This window comes from Oncorhynchus kisutch, linkage group LG30 (genome assembly GCF_002021735.2).
Source record: "Oncorhynchus kisutch isolate 150728-3 linkage group LG30, Okis_V2, whole genome shotgun sequence".
NCBI lineage: Eukaryota > Metazoa > Chordata > Actinopteri > Salmoniformes > Salmonidae > Oncorhynchus > Oncorhynchus kisutch.
The window spans coordinates 32,776,673-32,798,361 of NC_034203.2; the positions used below are offsets into that span (position 1 = coordinate 32,776,673).

Here is a 21,689-nt window from a genome sequence, read left to right on the forward strand (position 1 = left end):
CAGGGTGTTTCTGGAATCTGGTGATTTCTTAACCTTCTCATAGCCAATACGTTTCCCATCGTTATCCTTAACAGGAAGTTTGCCGTCCATCTTTCTCACTTCAGCATTGACCAGGGTGATGATCGCAAGGATGTCCTTCCCTCTGAGGAGAACAGAGGACAAACACACACAACATAATATAAGTCAACACAACCATTCCACAGACATTTTTAAGATGGCCCCATTTTCAAAGAGGGCCCCTTGTCATATTACCAAAGACACGCACGCTCCTACAAACTATTAAAACCTCCTATAATGCTACATCAATGGCAGATTTCTTTGAGAATCTGTTACGCACATAGTCAACGATACAATTGACAGGAGCCTAGTAGTTTGTATTGATGTGCGAATGTTATGCGCAGACATCTGGGCCTAGGTGTGCACATAGTGCCATGAAACCACAGGAGCGATTTATGATATAAGGCTTCTGACCCAATCTTATTTATTAGCAATTCAATTAGAACAATGTGGACCCCAAACATGTTCAACATATTATTCAAATATGGGGCAGACAATTTAAGAACTAGGCTATAACGGACTAACAGTCAAATTGGAGTTGATAACAACGCAATCCATAAAATATCATAAATACACAAAAGGATGAAACCACAAATTCAGCCATGGAGCGTTTTATGATTGGCCAGCCAGTGACGGGCCAAGCCTCGACACACCCACAACATATTTATTCATTAAAACCCAGCCCTTTCACGCCACCGACCGCAAAGGCACCATAATTGTGGTTGTGAAAATGTCATAAATATTCCTGACACCCCCCCGAACCTATAGCGCTACCGCCAGAGTATAGATTGGCCATTGCGTTAGGTTTGTTAAAAGGATCCGCCCCCTTTTATTCTCAATTTTTGCCTAAAACGACATATCCAAATCTAACTGCCTGTAGATTGGGACCTGAAGCAAGGATATGCATATTCTTGATACCATTTGAAAGGAAACACTTTGAAGTTTGTGGAAATGGTAGAAAAATCTAACACATTAGATCTGTTTAAAGATAATACAAAGAAAAAAAATTGCATTTTTTTTGGACCATCATCTTTGAAATGCAAGAGAAAGGCCATAATGTATTATTCCAGCCCAGGCGTAATTTAGATTTTGGCCACTAGATGGCAGCAGTGTATGTGCAAAAGTTTAGACTGATCCAATGAACCAATGAACATCTGTTCAAAATGTTGTATCAAGACTACCCAAATGTGCCTAATTGGTTTATTAATACATTTTCAAGTTCATAACAGTGCACTCTCCTCAAACAATAGCATGGTATCCTTTCACTGTAACAGATACTGTAAATTGGGCAGTGCAGTTAGATTAACAAGAATTTAAGCATTCTGCCAATATCAGATATGTCTATGTCCTGGGAAATGTTATTGTTACCTACAACATCATGCTAATCACATTAGCCTACGTTAGGTCAACTGTCTCGCGGGGAACCCACCAATCCTGTAGAGGTTAAAATAGAGCCCTAATCGTAAAAATACAAACTTTTCCTAGTATTAGGTTTGGCTTGAAAGGAGGCTTCATTGACTGGCGAATAAGCACTTTGTGTGTGTCAACAACAGTGTCAGCTGTGTGTGCTGAAGGAGAGTTGTGTTGCGATGAGAAGACAGGTTAACTTTTGCTTCTGTGTATTATTGTATATTGTTGACTTGTGTATTTGCTCTGAACTATATGAGGTTTAATATATGTAGTTAATAAAGACTTTAAATGTAGATAGAGGGGTTATCACCTCATTACCACTAGTGACCCCTTTTTCCAGGTCAGAAGTATCTAGAAAACACAGAAATACCTGATAACAGCTCTCTAATACAGTAGAACAGTAGCACTGATGTCAGTTGATTGATCTGTAGCCACATTAAACAATGCCACTTTATATAATGTTTATATACCCTACATTACTCATCACATATGTATAAACTGTACTCTACACCATCTACTGTATCTTGCCCATGCCGTTCGGCCATCGCTCATCCATATATTTATATGTATATATTCTTATTCATTCCTTTACACTTGTGTGTATAAGGTAGTTGTCGTGAAATTGTTAGATTACTTGTTAGATATTACTGCATGGTCGGAACTAGAAGCACAAGCATTTCGCTACACTCGCATTAACATCTGCTAACCATGTGTATGTGACAAATCAAATTTGATTTGATTTAAATGAGTCTTGTCATGTAGTGTGTTATATGTATTGTCTGGTGGTTGTGTCAGTAAACAATGACAGAGTCGTGGTGCAAAGCTGGTAGTACTAGTAGTCAGTGTGTGTGGTACCTGTACAGGGAATTGGGATTGTTGGGGCTGGGTTGAAGGTGTGGTCACTGGGTTCTGTGTGGTTGTTGAATATTTCCTCCAGTCTAGGGTAGTTTTTTATAATATGTGGTTTCTGCAGCAGGTTCACGAGTTCATAGCTTCTTGTGTCTCCTTTATTCATCACTTTATCCAGCAGGTTGACGACAGTCTTCTCATCGGACTGATTGGGGATGTTTAGGTTGTTGTAGTCACGATTAGTCACTATTTCCTCCACCTCCTGCACATGCTGAAGGATGTAGCTGGAGTCCGCAGACAGGATCTCCGTTAACAAAGTCTTCTTCTTTCTCAGCGTCTGCATGATGGACCTTAGAGAGAAAAAGACAAGGAGAATGTTGATGATATGAAACATAATGTGCCAGATGCATGTCAATGGCCAAGCCAATGTATGCTGATGTGACCTGGGTCTAGCCCAACCGGCCTCCAGATGGCACAATAATTCCTTTTACGTAGTTTGTTTCTGCGTCACAGATTACCTATTATATTGACCAGATACTCTAGTGGTCACTCTAACAATCAAAATAAATGTACACTGCTCAAAAAAATAAAGGGAACACTAAAATAACACATCCTAGATCTGAATGAATGAAATATTCTTATTAACTACTTTTTTCTTTACATAGTTGAATGTGCTGACAACAAAATCACATAAAAATGATCGATAGAAATCAAATTTATCAACCCATGGAGGTCTGGATTTGGAGTCACACTCAAAATTAAAGTGGAAAACCACACTACAGGCTGATCCAACTTTGATGTAATGTCCTTAAAACAAGTCAAAATGAGGCTCAGTAGTGTGTGTGGCCTCCACGTGCCTGTATGACCTACCTACAACACCTGGGCATGCTCCTGATGAGGTGGCGGATGGTCTCCTGAGGGATCTCCTCCCAGACCTGGACTAAAGCATCCGCCAACTCCTGGACAGTCTGTGGTGCAACGTGGCGTTGGTGGATGGAGTGAGACATGATGTCCCAGATGTGCTTAATTGGATTCAGGTCTGGGGAACGGGCGGGCCAGTCCATAGCATCAATGCCTTCCTCTTGCAGGAACTGCTAACACACTCCAGCCACATGAGGTCTAGCATTGTCTTGCATTAGGAGGAACCCAGGGCCAACCACACCAGCATATGGTCTCACAAGGGGTCTGAGGATGAGGATCTCATCTCGGTACCTAATGGCAGTCAGGCTACCTCTGGCGAGCACATGGAGGGCTGTGCGGCCCCCCAAAGAAATGCCACCCCACACCATGACTGACCCACCGCCAAACCGGTTATGCTGGAGGATGTTGCAGGCAGCAGAACGTTCTCGACGGCGTCTCCAGACTGTCACGTCTGTCACATGTGCTCATTGTGAACCTGCTTTCATCTGTGAAGAGCACAGGGCGCCAGTGGCGAATTTGCCAATCTTGGTGTTCTCTGGCAAATGCCAAACGTCCTGCACGGTGTTGGGCTGTAAGCACAACCCCCACCTGTGGACGTCGGGCCCTCATACCACCCTCATGGAGTCTGTTTCTGACCGTTTGAGCAGACACATGCACATTTGTGGCCTGCTGGAGGTCATTTTGCAGGGCTCTGGCAGTGCTCCTCCTGCTCCTCCTTGCACAAAGGCGGAGGTAGCGGTCCTGCTGCTGGGTTGTTGCCTTCCTACGGCCTCCTCCACGTCTCCTGATGTACTGGCCTGTCTCCTGGTAGCGCCTCCATGCTCTGGACACTACGCTGACAGACACAGCAAACCTTCTTGCCACATCTCGCATTGATGTGCCATCCTGGATGAGCTGCACTACCTGAGCCAGTTGTGTGGGTTGTAGACTCCGTCTCATGCTACCACTAGAGTGAAAGCACCGCCAGCATTCAAAAGTGACCAAAACATCAGCCAGGAAGCATAGGAACTGAGAAGTGGTCTGTGGTCCCCACCTGCAGAACCACTCCTTTATTGGGGGTGTCTTGCTAAATGCCTATAATTTCCACCTGTTGTCTATTCCATTTGCACAACAGCATGTGAAATTTATTGTCAATCAGTGCTGCTTCCTAAGTGGACAGTTTGATTTCACAGAAGTGTGATTGACTTCGTACAACCACTTACAATCGTAAAAAATCATGAAAACAAAAATGTGCTTTTTGGTCTTCATTTAAAGTTAAGGTTAGGCATAATGTTAGCAAGGTTAGGCATAATGTTAGCAGTGTGGTTAGGTTAAAAATTACATTTTAAGAATATACAATTTAGAAATAGGCAGGGTTTAGGACTTTGTGGCTGTGGTAAATAGTGACGACCAGGCACAACTCCGAAATAAAGTATTTTTTTCTGTTGCAGTGATGTCACGTGTCCTACTTATATCAGTACACTCTTAACAACCTAATCATTACGAAACATATATTCAGTCAAATAAGCCACACGTAGCAAATAAGCTATACATGTTTTTTGTTAACCAAATTAGACACTCATCGACCTCCATACAAAAGTCCTCGCTTGGTGAGCGATTTTTTTTTTTTAAAGCCACCTGCTGGAGAAGACAAGATTTTGGGCCCAGTTATCCTTCTCGCTTTGTCTCTTCCTCTCTGTCTGCTTCCAACTGGAGTCTATGCAGCCGGCTATACGCTCGTGTCATAACGGATCGTACATACACTGAACAAAAATATAAACGCAACATGTAAAGTGTTGGTCCCACGTTTCATGAGCTGAATTAAACAATCCCAGAAATTTTCCATATGCACAAAATCTTATTTCTCTCAAATGTTGTGCACAAATTTGTTTACGTCCCTGTTAGTGAGCATCTTAGCCTTTGTCAAGATAATGAAACCACTTGACAGGTTTTGCATATCAAATCAAATCAAATTTTATTTGTCACATACACATGGTTAGCAGGTGTTAATGTGAGTGTAGCGAAATGCTTGTGCTTCTAGTTCCGACAATGCAGTAATAACCAACGAGTAATATAACCTAACAATTCCAAAACGACTACCCTATATACACAAGTGTAAAGGGATAAAGAATATGTACATAAAGATATATGAATGAGTGATGGTACAGAACGACATAGGCAAGAAGCTGATTAAACAGCATGATCATTACACAGGTGCCCCTTGTGCTGGGGACAATAAAAGGCCACTCTAGAATGTGCAGATTTGTCATACAATACAATGCCACAGATGTCTCAAGTTTTGAGGTAGTGTGCAATTGTCATGATGACTGCAGGAATATCCACCAGAGCTGTTGCCAGAGAATAAAATGTTAATTTCTCTACCATAAGCCACCTCCAACATCGTTTTAGAGAATTTGGCAGTACATCCAACAGGGCCTCACAACATCAGACCACGTGTAACCACGCCACCCCAGGACCTCCACATCCGGCTTCTTCACCTCGTCTGAGGGAAGGGGGGGATGGGGTGCTGAGGAGTATTTCTGTCTGCAATAAAGCCTCTTGTGGGGAACAACTCATTCCCATTGGGTGGGCCTGGCTCCCCAACAACTCATTCCCATTGGGTGGGCATGGCTGCGCTCCTTCCCAGTCATGTGAAATTCATAGATTAGGGCCTAATTTATTTATTTCAATTGACTGATTTCCTTATATGAACTGTAACTCAGCAAAATCTTTGAAATTGTATATTTTGTTCATATTTTTGTTCAGTATACAACATCATCTATTCAGGCTGCAAGGATGTAGACTTCCTCCTTAGCTAGCTTTAATGTTGAGTCGCCCCCCCCCCCCAAAAAGGAACATGTCTTAGGAAAACACAATTTTCCACCGCCTGCTAGAGTGCATTGACTCCAGTTGGACGCAGATGACAAACAATGTCAAATTAATAATAATCATTTCTTCAACTTATATAGCGCTTTTCAAAGAATCTCAAAGCGCTTCAAAGCACACAAAAAATACTAGTAATTTAGAAAAACAACATCATGAGATAGACAGCCATTACAAAGTCCATGGATTGACTGGTCATCTGAGGTAGGGGTCTTGTCAAGGTGTCTCGCTGTCTCTGGCTTTTCCGTGGTAGAACTGTCAGATGAAGTTTGAGCTTTGCCATTGCAGTCAATGGACTCCGTAGTAGGTGGCATAATAGCGCCATCAGCCGGCCAGTTGGGTTAACCTTAGTCGTATGCGCACTTCATAACTGCATTAATATAACCTGCCCTGTTCCATCGACGTTTAAAAAATACCAAGAATGGGACAAGTTCCAAAGGCAATGACTAATACAAGTTATAGATAGCCTATTTGAGGACGATTGAGATTCTAAGACACTACATTCTAGTCTATGGGACGCCATTTGCAATTATTCAGACTCCCTCCAGGGGATTTCGAATATAATGTCACAAAGAGAAGGCAACACATAGCTAGGTTTCTTTGGTAACAATGTAACAAGCTTTCCTCAAATCCACAGTTCAACAATGAAGACTATCTAGTAAGCTATGTAGCTAACATAACAAAATTAACAATAATAATACGTTTAGATAGCTAACGTTAGTGTAAAACGTACAGTATTAAGTAACGTTAGCGCGTGCAAGCATGGATAGCAGCCTAGATAGATAACGTTAGCTATTTTCGAAAATTGACACAAGCAAGGTTTGCGGAAGTTAACAAGTAATCTTTACGGTGACGACGTAATAGCGAAGAACGACTTACTAAAAGTTCGCTGACTGGTTTGATTATACAATTCAGTGGTCGCCGCGCGCTCCTGTCCCCATCGCAAAAGCCAAATATTTTATAGCTCCTTAGAATTTGACATAGAATTGATGACCAACAAAATACGTACTGTAGATTGCATGTATAGATTCCCTGGTGGTCTAGTGGTTAGGATTCGGCGCTCTCACCGCCGCGGCCCGGGTTCGATTCCCGGTCAGGGAACATATTTTTTTCTATTTTATCCACTAGCCTGCGCACTCAATCAAAAGTACAATATTTGCCTGCATGTAATAATTAAACAACACATAGGCTTGCATTCCTCAACGTTGGGGAAAGTTGATGGATATGTTTAGAAGGTTTGGTTACACCCCTTTTTTACAAATATTATTTTCAGTATTTTTCAGCATGTTATAGCATTGGGTTTACGCTTAGAAAAAAATGGTTAATTGCAGAAGAACAGGGTTCTACCTAGAACCTTCAACATCCTAAGAACTGTTTTTGGAAGACAGGGTTCTTTGATGATTCTTTGGAAAGCAAGAAGGGTTCTTTAGAAGACAAGAGGGCTGCTACATAGAACCATAGAGTTGAAGTCGGAAGTTTACACACACCTTAGCCAAATACATTTAAACTCCGTTTTTCACAATTCCTGACATTTAATCCTAGTAACAATTCCCTGCCTTAGGTCAGTTAGGATCACCACTTTATTTTAAGAACGTGAAATGTCAGAATAGTAGTAGAGAGAATGATTTATTTCAGCTTTAATTTCTTTCATCACATTCCCAGCGGGTCAGAAGTTTACATACACTCAATTAGTACTTGGAAGCATTGCCTTTAAATTGTTTAACTTGGGTCAAATGTTTTGGGTAGCCTTCCACAAGCTTCCCATAATAAGTTGGGTGAATTGTGGGCCATTCCTCCTGACAGAGCTGGTGTAACTGAGTCAGGTTTGTAGGCCTCCTTGCTTGCACACTCTTTTGCAGTTCTGCCCACACATTTTCTATGGGATTGAGGTCAGAGCTTTGTGATGGTCACTCCAATACCTTGACTTTGTTGTCCTTAAGCCATTTTGCCACAACTTTGGAAGTATGCTTGGGGTCATTGTCTATTTGGAAGACCCATTTGCGACCAAGCTTCAACTTCCTGACTGATGTCTTGAGATGTTGCTTCATTATATCCACATAATTTTCATTTTCATGATGCCATCTATTTTGTGAAGTACACCAGTCCCTCCTGCAGCAAAGCACCCCCACAACATGATGCTGCCACCCCTGTGCTTCACGGTTGGGATGGTGTTCTTTGGCTTGCAAGCCTCCCCCTTTTCCTCCAAACATAACGATGGTCATTATGGCCAAACAGTTCTATTTTTGTTTCATCAGACCAGGGAACATTTCTTCAAAAAGTACAATCTTTGTCCCCATGTGCAGTTGCAAACTATAGTCTGGCTTTTTTTATGGCGGTTTTGGAGCAGTGGCTTCTTCCTTGCTGAGCGGCCTTTCAGGTTATGTCGATATATGACTCGTTTTACTGTGGATATAGATACTTTTGTGCCTGTTTCCTCCAGCATCTTCACAAGTTCCTTTGCTGTTGTTCTGGGATTGATTTGCACTTTTCGCACCAAAGTACGTTCATCTCTAGGAGCAGTATGACAGCCTCATAGTCCAATGGTGTTTATTCTTGCATACTATTGTTTGTACAGATGAACATGGAACCTTCAGGCGTTTGGAAATTGCTCCCAAGGATGAACAAGACTTGTGGAGCTCTCCAAAAAAATTTCGGAGCTCTTGGTTGATTTCTTTTGATTTTCCCATGATGTCAAGCAAAGAGGCACTGAGTTTGAAGGTCGGCCTTGAAATACATCCACAGGTACACCCCCAATTGGCTCAAATTATGTCAATTAGCATATCAGAAGCTTCTAAAGCCATGACATCATTTTTCTGGAATTTTTCAAGCTGTTTAAAGGCACAGTCAACTTAGTGTATGTAAACTTCTGACCCACTGGAATTGCGATGAGGTGAATTATAAGTGAAATAGTCTGTCTGTAAACAATTGTTGGGAAAATTACTTGTGTCATGCAAAAAGTAGATGTCCTAACCGACTTGCCAAAACTATAGTTTGTTAACAAGAAATATGTAGAGTGGTTGAAAAACGATTTTTAATGACTCCAACCTAAGTGTATGTAAACTTCCGACTTCAACTGTGTATCATACAGTATTTCCCAGCATGCTCTACTGCAGGGGGATTTTTAGAATTGTTTTAATATCTGTTTTTGCATGTACATTGATTGGTTGATACATTTTATGCTACACAAAGATAAATAACATATATTTTTTTAACTAAACCAATCTGTTAGTAAATGCACTAATTACTTATTGGACCCGTTACTGAGATGGTTGTTCTAGTTTAGATCATTGAGGTAGTCTTTGTAGTCAAACTAAATATTGGTAGAACTCTTCATAGCTGGTTCTAGGCACAAGCATTCATAGAGGGTCCTTAGGTAAAGCATATACAGGAGATAATATTAATTCTAGCATCAAAAAGGGTTCGCCTATGGAGACAAACCAAATGAGTGGGACACTTTCTGCATTTATGTCATCTGTAAACTCTTTCAACATCTATCCAACATATTAGGCCAACACATGATACATTTCTGAAATCCTCAAGATGTTTCCTAATCACACAACAAAAACATTTAATGTTGATATATTACAATCTGCATGACACACCCATTTGTATACAATGAGGCAACAACATATTTTCAATTCGCATTTGGTAGACTGGGACACCATTATTAATGGCTTAATTGTACCCCAATGACAATTAAATTACATTTTGTGTGATTAGGAAACATCTGAGTATTTCAGAAAAATATATCATGTGTTGGGCTAATAAAGTGCATTCGGAAAGTATTCAGACCCTTTGACTTTTTCCATATTTCCGCCTTATTCTAAAATTGCTGAAATTGTTCCCCCCCCTCATCAATCTACACACAATACCCCATAATGACAAAGCAAAAACAGGTTAATATAAATGTTTGCAAATGTATTTTAAAAAAAACTTAAATTAAATTTACATAAGTATTCAGACCCGTTACTCAGCACTTTGTGGAAGCACCTTTGGCAGCGATTACAGCCTCAAGTCTTCTTGGGTGTGACGCTACATCCTTGGCACACCTGTATTTGGGAGTTTCTCACATTCCTCTCTGCAGATCCTCTCAAGCTCTGTCAGGTTGGATAATGGGGAGCGTTGCTGCACAGCTATTTTCAGATCTCTCCAGAGATGTTTGATCGGGATCAAGTCTGGACTCTGGCTGGGCCAATCAAGGACATTCAGACACTTGTCCTGAAGCCACTCCTGCATTGTCTTGGCTGTGTGCTTAGGGTCGTAGCCCTGTTGGAGGTGAACCTTCACCCCAGTCTGAGGTCCTGAGCGCTCTGGAGCAGGTTTTCATCAAGGAGCTCTCTGTACTTTGTCTGTTCATCTTTGCCTTCGATCCTGACTAGTCTCCCTGTCCCTGCTATTGAAAAACATCCCCACAGCACGATGCTGCCACCACCATGCTTCACCATAGGGTTGGTGCCAGGTTTCCTCCAGACGTGATGCTTGGCATTCAAGCCAAATAGTTCAATCTTGGTTTCATCAGACCAGAGAATCTTGTTTCTCATGGTCTGAGAGTCCTTTAGGTGCCTATTGGCAAACTCTTGGTCACCTCCCTGACAAAGGCCCTTCTCCCCCGATTTGCTCAGTTTGGCCAGGCGGCCAGCTGGAGAGAGTCATGGTGGTTCCAAACCTCTTCCATTTAAGAATGATGGAGGCCAATGCATTCTTTGGGACCTTTAATGCTGCAGACATTTTTTGGTACCCTTCCCCAGATCTGTAACTCGAGACAATCCTGTCTCGGAGCTCTACGGCCAATTCCTTCGACCTCATGGCTTGGTTTTTATTCTGACATGCACTGTCAACTGTGGTACCTGATATACACGACTGGTCAAAAGTTTTAGAACACCTACTCATTCAAGGGTTTTTCTTTATTTGACTCTTTTCTACATTGTAGAATAATAGTGAATATATCAACACTATAAAATAACACACATGGAATCATGTAGTGACATTTAAAAAAAAATTAAAATCAGATTATTATGGTGTGGGGGTGTTCTGTCTGTGATTTATGTAAATAAGGTCTTTCTGTTTTAAATTTGTATTACATTTGCAAAAATGTCTAAAAACCTGTTTCGCTTTGTCAAGTGTGGGGTATTATGTGTAGATTGCTAAGAAAAAAAGTTATATTTAATCAGTTGTGGAATAAGGCTTTAACGTAACAAAATGTGGATAAAGGGAAGGGGTCTGAATACTTTCCGAAGTCACTGTATATTGGATAGATGTCTGTTGAGGATACAGATGAAATAAATGCAAAAAGTGTCCCACTTTTTCTGAATTCACTCAAATAAAAGTGCTAATAACAGTACTAATAACAGTACTAATAACAGTACTAATAACAGTACTAATAACAGTACTAATAACAGTACTACAAGAAAAAAGGAACAGGATATAGTACTACAAGAACAAGGACTTAGTAACAATAGTTTAGTACCAATAGTTTAGATTTTCTCCTGTCAGCCCAATAAATAGGCACATCACCCTACTTGTGTTGAATTTAAAACAAGCATTGCTATTGATCATATCTGAGATCATATCCACCTGGCTGAATTCCCCTAAGGTCATTTTGCATCGTTCTTCCTCCCTTCCTTGAAGAAGCCATTAGCCACTGACCTGATATAGCTGGATAGGTGAAAGCAAAGGGCTACGTAGGCTACATTATGGATCTTGGTGAAAAAAGTATGAATTCCATAGGTCGAGGGTTGGGTTAAATGCGGAAGACACACTTTGGTTGAATGCATTCAATGGCGCAACTGACTAGGCATGCCCTTCCCCTTTCCTATCATATCAGAGCAGTTAGTAGGCTTGGCCTTCTTCAAGGAGAGGAAGAAAGGCCCTGAGTGGCTGTTGTAGTTTCCTGTGTGTCAGACTTCCAGTAATGATTAGTGTCACTTTTACCTCCCCATGCCGTCACAGTGTGTGTCAACACGCTTTCTTCTGACACTTAACGGCATCAAGACCAAACCAAGGAGTATATTCAGCGAAACACAAGAGGTATGTTACTTTTATCCTGATATAATGAGACCAAAATGTTTAACCTCTTTCCTACCTCTATTAAAATTTAAGACAAACACATTTTTGGTGCTTTGAAGTTTTGACGTGTCCAATGTTAAGGGGCCAATTTAGTATTTGTGTTTCTCAACTATCTTAAACCCATGAGTATATAATACAGTTACCCCTAGACACTGATCCAAGATCAGTCTGGTAGGTACCCACCTAATGGATATTGTGAGGATTTGATGTTGTTAAGCTGGTCCTAGATGTATACCTCAGAAAACCTCTACAGCAGCTATAAAGCCCAGGGAATGACATGATTCAAAAAATGACTCCAGGCTACATTAGAATGTCTAAAACCTGATGGAAAGTATGTAGAACAAAAAATACTAAATATGTGGCCCTCTGTTGAATTTTGAAGTCCTAATGTGTCTTGAGTTGTTGCCTATCCGTGATGTAGAAGGACAGTTACATTTTTTTTCTTCTCAATTGCTTTGGTGCAATTTTCACAATAATGTGATACATTTTCACAACTCTTGGTACAAAATTCTAAACTCTAAGCACATTTTTAATTGACTAACTACAACACACAAAATCATACATTCACCTTTTCTCCAAAATGAATCAGTGTTTTATCTAGAAATATGTTTCACATTGCAATACATGTTCATATAAAGTAGTTGCCTTTCACAATGCAATACATGTTCATATAAAGTAGTTGCCTTTCACATTGCAATACATGTTCATATAAAGTAGTTGCCTTTCACAATGCAACACTCACATTCATTTGAATATGATTCTTGTCTCATTTGCTAAGTACATTTTACTGTTACTTAATCTCACTGCTCTTAATTGATAATCACTTAACGATTTGTTAAAACTAGATTTTAAACTGGTTTTCCTACTAAATATTTTGAAAAATGAAAATGTATGTCTAAAGTAGAAGCATATAAAGTATGATATATACTGTAATGTACTATTATGATTATGACTATTATGACTTTACTTCACAGTCAAAAATATATAAAAATAATAATCTGATATTGAAAATAATATACTGTATGTAACAAATGCATCCCCTATACAGTAAACCTGCATCCAAGAGGAAGTTGCTGGGGGTCTTTTTGATACAGCACTGTAATACCGTAGTATGTCCCATTCACATAGCAGACGCTTTTATACAAAGTGACACACATTTTCATATGTGACCCATGTGGGAATCAAGTTTACAACTCTGGTGTTGCTAGTGCCATGCTCTTATGAACTGAGCCACATACAAGACCACTACAATACATAAGTACAATATAATACTGTCTAATACAATACAAGATTACAATAAAATACTGTCAAAAACAATACATGGTTACAATACAGGTGAAGATGTATGATTGCCATCCTCATTAGCATACCGCCCTCCTCCAAAAGTTTTCCATCAGGTGTGTGAATAATGAGGACATTTAATGCAATGTCGATGAGAACCTATGGCCAAAAGCTCAAGATAGGCTTAATGGAAACTACTGCCTGCTAAACATTATGTTTATTTAATTTGATTACAGTACACCTATGATGGAATTATATCTGAACAATACGTTTATTTTTTTGCATCAATGATTGTGAAAAATGTCTTCAATAATCAAACCTTTGCAAGGATGGAAATGTTATGTTCAGTCAATTGTAATGGGAAGTGCAAGTATATTGTCTAATATGAAAACAGTGTAATGTATTGTCATTTAATGTATTGTAGCATATTGCATTCAAAGGGATATTTTGAAACATGTATCGTGACTTTTTTTGCTATTGGATTAATTGGCTGTTAAAACAAGTACATTGAGAAGATATCATTATGTTGTGCTTTGGTGATTAAATCAATGTTTTCATGGTATTTCACAGTAAACTTATATTTTGGATCAATGTTTGTGTGATGAAAGAGGTCTTCAAAAAAAATTTATGCACAGGAAAAAATGGAATATGAGACTTGCTGCGTTACAAGTGTTACCAGTTTGGGGTTTTGCACAATAAGTTGTGAAAATTCACCTCACACTTGTGAAAATAGCACCAAACCAATAAAAAAACGAACTCTATGACCATATAAGCTCATCAGGTCTAAGTGAAACTGCTGAAGTGGTCATGTTTCTACCATGGTGTTATATCTGTGTGTTTCTCTCCCAGGTTTGCAATGGTGCAATGTCTGTTGTTCACACTGCTCTGGGTCTGTGCTGTGGCACTGTATTCCCTTGGGAGTACAGAGATAGGTGAGTGATGAATGTGTGTTTGATCAATATCAATCTTCAATGTGTTTACCCAGCCTAACTGAGTTCTGTGTCTGTGTATGACAGTATCTCAAACGACTGAGCCAAGTGTCTCTAGGAGCACAGACCCGACGGCTGAGACAGTTACTTTAGGACAAGTTGAGACCCAAAGCCCTGATACGCACACAGACCAGAGCATAGAAGAAGAACAAGAACCACTTCCCTCAGACCCCTGTCAGGATGTTGAGTTGGATAAGGTGAGAGCCTTACGATAATCTGAGGCCTGTCTTAAAACAGTTCAGATTTACAGATTCTCTCCTTTTTCTTTCTTTCTTTCTTTCTTTCTTTCTTTCTTTCTTTCTTTCTTTCTTTCTTTCTTTCTTTCTTTCTTTCTTTCTTTCTTTCTTTCTTTCTTTCTTTCTTTCTTTCTTTCTTTCTTTCTTTCTTTCTTTCTTTCTTTCTTCAGAAGGTGTACCAGAGGGATTCTCATGGTGTTATGCAGCTGGTTCAGGGAGAGGACTACAAAAACACTTGCAACCTATCAGACAGTAAGACACATGCACAAAGACACACTCACACAGGTGCACACGCATACACACACACTGAATCCTGTCTGTAACTCCAGGTGAACAGGCCCACTGTCTTATCTACCCTACCAATCTACTCAACTGCTCCTGGAATTTCCATGGTCTCCCTAACGACAGCCAATCCTACGCCTCCGTCTTGTAAGCCCTTCCAACAATATCCAAGAAAATAAAAGTATTAACAATAGTAATAGTACAATCTTGTCAATTCATAGGTTATTACTGTGTAATTACCATTTTACTGTATAATAAAATGCTAATCTCATTTTAGTACATGACACCAACCCTCAATCAAGGTGTTTGCTTTAAGCGCTGCTGTGTGTGGGTGTGTGTATGTGTATGTTTGAATATCAGTGTGTGTAAGAAAAATGAGAGAATCTCCAGTGTGGACTGTGTCACTGAGGCCACAGGAGGCCAAGGAGCCCAGGGAGGGACTGGAAAGGCTGACCGTGTGGTTAGAAATGTGTCTGCTGGGTGCCAAGGCAGTGTGGACAACAGCGCCACCTCGGTGATCCTGACTTTCAACGTGTCATGCTCTGACGTGTGGGGCATCTACACCCATATATACCAGACCAAAGATATTGACGTGCTGCGCCCGCCCCCCAACATCAACCTAGCCTGGGTCAGAGAGGGGGTTCTGCTGGTGCAGTGGGGTCTCCCATCCAGCCGGTCACGCAACAAATCCAGCTGCTTCCACTACCAGCTACAGATCAATGACCAGGTAATTCTACCAGAAAAAGAGAGAGACAGTTGTGTGCGTGTGTGTGTGTTTAGCAGTGGCCCTATTTGTTAAGAGACTGTGTGTATATGTGTATTGTAAGGTGAGGAACTTTACGGGTTTACTGACATACAATGAGACCAACGCAGACCCCACACATTCACACGATGTGAAGATGAGGGTGAGGAAGAGTAAAACCTGCAGAGGATCTCAACACTGGAGCAGCTGGAGCGACACCACCAGTGAGTCTGCAGTCATCAATATTGTAATCATATCTGCTTGTCAAACTCAAAGTGCTAACTGAAGCAAAAACAATGCTAGTAACATAGAAAATATAAAAATAATAAAATATGTGAGAACCACTGAATGCTTTACAGTGCTAAAAAACACATTTCACTGTCTTTTTCCATCTGCTTGTTATGTTTACACCATTGTGTGTGTGTGTGTGTGTGTGTGTGTCAGAGGTGGCCCCGTTTAAATTTCCCAATCAGCTGAACTCTCTGGTGGTCGTTGGCATCGCTCTGGGAATACCCATGATCCTCCTGTCTCTGCTGCTGCTGATTCGACTCCAGAGGTATTCTGTTGGATTCATGGAATTTTATTCCGACGGAGGGAGAGAGAGAGAAATGGAGAGATGAAGAGAGCAGGAACTGGAGAGAGAGAGAGAAAGGGAGAGACCGAAGGTGAAACACTGAGAAATTGACAGAAGGAGTGAGAAAGATACAGAAATTGAGAGAGGAAGTGAGAGATGGAGAGAGAAGGAAATTGAGTGGAGAGAACAGAGAGAAACACAGATACATTTACAAGAGAGAGAGAGAGAGAGAAAAAAAGAGAAACAGACAGACAGACAGACAGACAGACAGACAGACAGACAGACAGACAGACAGACAGACAGACAGACAGACAGACAGACAGACAGACAGACAGACAGACAGACAGACAGACAGACAGACAGACAGACAGACAGACAGACAGACAGACAGACAGACAGACAGACAGACAGACAGACAGACAGACAGACAGACAGACAGACAGACAGACAGACAGACAGACAGACAGAGAAAGATAAACAAAGAGAAAAGATTAATAGAATACGTATTTATGGAATAAGTACTGATGTGTTTAGTTTTAGTCTCTGACCACAGACCACACACATTTTCACTCTGAAACTGTACTTCCTTCAAACGAAAGGCGGAAAACACCTTTTATTCTTAGAAAACGAGAGAAAGGGGAAAAACATAAATGATTCAGTGAATGCACAGTAACTGGCACAACCTCCACCCCCAAAAAATGACATGTTTAAAATACATATTTTCCGGACATTGAAATCAGGTTAATGTTTGGTTCTGAATTAACGTTGAAAATGCTTACTTTCCAGATATTGAAAATATATATATTTTCCAGACTTTGAAAATATGTATCTTCCGGATGTTGAAATCAGGTGCATTTTTGGTTCTGAATGAAAGTTGAAAATATGTCATTTATAGACGTCTATGTTTAGGCAAAATCAAGACTGGTCCAGAACATACAAAATCTGATTGATTCCAATGTCCGTGGACATTGAAATCAAGGCCTGTCTGGAGCGCACCAAATCTGAACCAATCTGAACCGTTGGCGTTGGTCTGTGCTTATTGACGTGTAGCCTACAGTGTTGCCTGAAATATTATTTTATGAATGCCCATCTATGTGGTAAGCCTACCGTTTGTAAAACACCAAAAAAAGACATCTGGACAGGACCAAAATAAGACATCCAAAAGAATTTGGCTCGTGCTTACTGGGGTGTAGCCTACCATATCAGCCCAAATGGAATTTTATGAATGCCCATAAATGTGGTAGGCCCAGTTTGTAAAACAGGCTGTTGCATTGGCTTTATTAGTCCTGATTCCTGTGACTAATCAATTTGGCTATTTAAACTCTGAATATCAGCTACCCAACTTTATCAGAGTTATCGTGAGCCTATTCGCAATGTATTTACACAGCGGGAAATGCAGAAGTATTTTCTTTTTTCGCTATGATCAGCTTGTCAAAAAGTTACGGATACACACTTGAAACCACTGATCATGACACTGGGGTGAAACACCTGGACAACAGTTGTGATTGTCCATTCCATGCTGTCCATTGTACTTTGACCTGTCCTATTTTAAGGATATGTTGTTTGTTAACATGACAGCACATTTTTTTCTTTGATTGAGTGCCATTTAGGTTATTTTATCGGAGAAACCTGCATGATGTAAAAAGTGTCCGTCTCATTACATTGTCACACATTTTATCTCCAGCCTGTAGGCTACAGAAAAGGCCACATACTCTTTCTACCATATCCCATATCTGCGAAATTATTAACATTAGATAATATTTTTGACGTTGGTAAAGCACCGGAACGATTTGTCTCTCCAACAGCACCCTGGAGAGGCATGCTGGGAATGGACAAGCTAAACATTTTGCATCCCTGCCTTTGACAAAGTGGGCACCGCTTATCACAGGGCGGCATCAGCGCTCACTTAAAAAGCCCATATGCCACTGGTTGAGAGAAATTGTCGTTTTCGGGCAGACTTATGTGAGGTTATAAGTGTTGTTGTTGTGGTTTTAGGTGTGTCTTGGTCAGTTTAGCTCCAAAAATGCTGCACTCGTCACCCTGCTGCCATAGGCGGCAACCTAATCCTGCCTAATGAGCGGGCCGGCTGTGGCTATGGTATTAGTGGTGTTATTCCCTGGCTGCTGACTGACTGTGGTGTGTGTGTGTGTGTGTGTGTGCGACCGTGTCTGTGTTTTCAGGGAACGTCTGTTTCCCCACATCCCTGGTCCCCCACTGAAGATTAAACACCTCTTGGAGAGAGACGACCAGTTTCAGGTGAAAAAAACAAACACACACACAGCGACGAAACATTTGTTATGTTTACTATCATATCATAACCCCTCTCGTGGAGCTAAAACAAAACTTTTCTCCCTTCGGTTTGTACAGTTTGTCCCTCAGGCCCTGCAGCCCAAATTTGTTGAGGAGATCACAGTGGTGGAGGAAGCTAAGGAAACACCTGTGAATTTGGCCAGTTAAACAAGATGGCCTGTTTAAAGCCCAATCATCCTAATCCCCTAGACTGTGTAAGGGCCGATCTGTAAGGAGGATCCCCTTAGCAGATGCAGTCATTACCATTTGTTAATACCTATCCAATCCTTTCAAGAGTGGATGCTACTTATGGACATGCATTGTTCTTACATGCTTATTAGTGTCTACTCAATTAATTGTTGTAATGTGCTCAGCTTCTACCAGTGTTGTAGTTCTCAAGACCGAGACCAGTCCAGTCTTGAGACCACATATTGATCTTGTCTTGGTGTCAGCTACATTCGTACTTGGTCGTGACTCAGTCTCAGACAGTGAGGACTCGTAATTTCTTCCCTAGACCAGTGGAGTAAAAACACTCAAACATATACACTCCCTTCTTGAAACATTATCTTAACAACCTTTATCTATTATAGACATGTTTACGCAGTGGTGAACCTATAGGTCTTCAGTGTGTGACAGGTTAGTACAGTGGTGAAGCTATAGGTCTTCAGTGTGTGACAGGTTAGTACAGTGGTGAACCTATAGGTCTTCAGTGGTGAACCTATAGGTCTTCAGTGTGTAACAGGTTAGTACAGTGGTGAACCTATAGGTCTTCAGTGTGTGACAGGTTAGTACAGTGGTGAACCTATAGGTCTTCAGTGTGTGACAGTGGTGAACCTATAGGTCTTCAGTGTGTGACAGGTTAGTACAGTGATGAACCTATAGGTCTTCAGTGTGTGACAGGTTAATACAGTGGTGAACCTATAGGTCTTCAGTGTGTGACAGGTTAGTACAGTGGTGAACCTATAGGTCTTCAGTGTGACAGGTTAGTACAGTGGTGAACCTATAGGTCTTCAGTGTGACAGGTTAGTACAGTGGTGAACCTGTAGGTCTTCAGTGTGTGACAGTGGTGAACCTATAGGTCTTCAGTGTGTGACAGTGGTGAACCTATAGGTCTTCAGTGTGTGACAGGTTAGTACAGTGGTGAACCTATAGGTCTTCAGTGTGTGACAGGTTAGTACAGTGGTGAACCTATAGGTCTTCAGTGTGTGACAGGTTAGTACAGTGGTGAACCTATAGGTCTTCAGTGTGTGACAGGTTAGTACAGTGGTGAACCTATAGGCCATCAGTGTGTGACAGGTTAGTACAGTGGTGAACCTATAGGACTTCAGTGTGTGACAGGTTAGTACAGTGGTGAACCTATAGGCTTTCAGTGTGTGACAGTGGTGAACCTATAGGACTTCAGTGTGTGTGTGACAGGTTAGTACAGTGGTGAACCTATAGGACTTCAGTGTTTGACAGTGGTGAACCTATAGGACTTCAGTGTGTGTGTGACAGGTTAGTACAGTGGTGAACCTATAGGTCTTCAGTGTGTTTGTGACAGGTTAGTACAGTGGTGAACCTATAGGTCTTCAGTGTGTGACAGGTTAGTACAGTGGTGAACCTATAGGTCTTCAGTGTGTGACAGGTTAGTACAGTGGTGAACCTATAGGCCATCAGTGTGTGACAGGTTAGTACAGTGGTGAACCTATAGGCTTTCAGTGTGTGACAGTGGTGAACCTATAGGACTTCAGTGTGTGTGTGACAGGTTAGTACAGTGGTGAACCTATAGGACTTCAGTGTGTGACAGTGGTGAACCTATAGGACTTCAGTGTGTGTGTGACAGGTTAGTACAGTGGTGAACCTATAGGTCTTCAGTGTGTTTGTGACAGGTTAGTACAGTGGTGAACCTATAGGTCTTCAGTGTGTGACAGGTTAGTACAGTGGTGAACCTATAGGCCTTCAGTGTGTGACAGGTTAGTACAGTGGTGAACCTATAGGTCTTCAGTGTGACAGGTTAGTACAGTGGTGAACCTATAGGCCATCAGTGTGTGACAGGTTAGTACAGTGGTGAACCTATAGGACTTCAGTGTGTGACAGGTTAGTACAGTGGTGAACCTATAGGCTTTCAGTGTGTGACAGTGGTGAACCTATAGGACTTCAGTGTGTGTGTGACAGGTTAGTACAGTGGTGAACCTATAGGACTTCAGTGTGTGACAGTGGTGAACCTATAGGACTTCAGTGTGTGTGTGACAGGTTAGTACAGTGGTGAACCTATAGGTCTTCAGTGTGTTTGTGACAGGTTAGTACAGTGGTGAACCTATAGGTCTTCAGTGTGTGACAGGTTAGTACAGTGGTGAACCTATAGGCCTTCAGTGTGTGACAGGTTAGTACAGTGGTGAACCTATAGGTCTTCAGTGTGACAGGTTAGTATAGTGGTGAACCTATAGGTCTTCAGTGTGTGACAGGTTAGTACAGTGGTGAACCTATAGGTCTTCAGTGTGTGACAGGTTAGTACAGTGGTGAACCTATAGGCCTTCAGTGTGTGACAGGTTAGTACAGTGGTGAACCTATAGGCCTTCAGTGTGTGACAGGTTAGTACAGTGGTGAACCTATAGGCCTTCAGTGTGTGACAGGTTAGTACAGTGGGGAACCTATAGATCTTCAGTGTGTGACAGGTTAGTACAGTGGTAAACCTATAGGTCTTCAGTGTGTGACAGGTTAGTACAGTAGTGAACCAATAGGTCTTCAGTGTGTGACAGGTTAGTACAGTGATGAACCTATAGGTCTTCAGTGTGACAGGTTAGTACAGTGGTGAACCTATAGGTCTTCAGTGTGTGACAGGTTAGTACAGTGGTGAACCTATAGGTCTTCAGTGTGACAGGTTAGTACAGTGGTGAACCTATAGGCCTTCAGTGTGACAGGTTAGTACAGTGGTGAACCTATAGGCCTTCAGTATGTGACAGGTTAGTACAGTGGTGAACCTATAGGTCTTCAGTGTGACAGGTTAGTACAGTGGTGAACCTATAGGCCTTCAGTGTGACAGGTTAGTACAGTGATGAACCTATAGGCTTTCAGTGTGTGACAGTGGTGAACCTATAGGACTTCAGTGTGTGTGTGACAGGTTAGTACAGTGGTGAACCTATAGGACTTCA

At 41.2% G+C, this 21,689-nt stretch overlaps 1 protein-coding gene and 1 non-coding gene across 3 annotated transcripts; both read left to right on the plus strand.

Annotated features, from left to right (window-relative positions):
• Positions 1-7,128: 7,128 nt before the first annotated feature.
• On the plus strand, positions 7,129-7,200 carry trnae-cuc (transfer RNA glutamic acid (anticodon CUC)). Its single transcript has one exon. It is a non-coding gene; the product is annotated as a tRNA-Glu (tRNA).
• Positions 7,201-11,998: 4,798 nt separating this feature from the next.
• Positions 11,999-19,259, plus strand: LOC109879992 (uncharacterized). Of its 2 annotated transcripts, none has more exons than XM_020472212.2 (10): positions 11,999-12,126; positions 14,296-14,378; positions 14,463-14,632; positions 14,842-14,923; positions 15,001-15,100; positions 15,314-15,680; positions 15,781-15,919; positions 16,140-16,251; positions 18,450-18,525; positions 18,637-19,259. In XM_020472212.2, exons 2-10 carry the CDS (start codon positions 14,303-14,305, stop codon positions 18,724-18,726), a joined length of 1,212 nt encoding a protein of 403 aa, XP_020327801.1. In that variant the 5' UTR covers positions 11,999-12,126; positions 14,296-14,302; the 3' UTR covers positions 18,727-19,259. The 2 variants fall into 2 exon arrangements, with proteins under 2 accessions (XP_020327801.1, XP_031666227.1); XM_031810367.1 differs by having other exon boundaries at positions 14,845-14,923.
• The last annotated feature ends 2,430 nt before the right edge of the window (positions 19,260-21,689 follow it).

Excerpts from the sequence above, each read along its gene's own strand:
- LOC109879992 (XM_020472212.2), top strand. The coding sequence starts at position 14,303 with ATGGTGCAATGTCTGTTGTTCACACTGCTCTGGGTCTGTGCTGTGGCA. Across the intron at positions 15,101-15,313 it reads CAATCCTACGCCTCCGTCTT|TGTGTGTAAGAAAAATGAGA; the intron begins GTAAGCCCTTCC and ends TTTGAATATCAG. Across the intron at positions 18,526-18,636 it reads AGAGAGACGACCAGTTTCAG|TTTGTCCCTCAGGCCCTGCA; the intron begins GTGAAAAAAACA and ends CGGTTTGTACAG.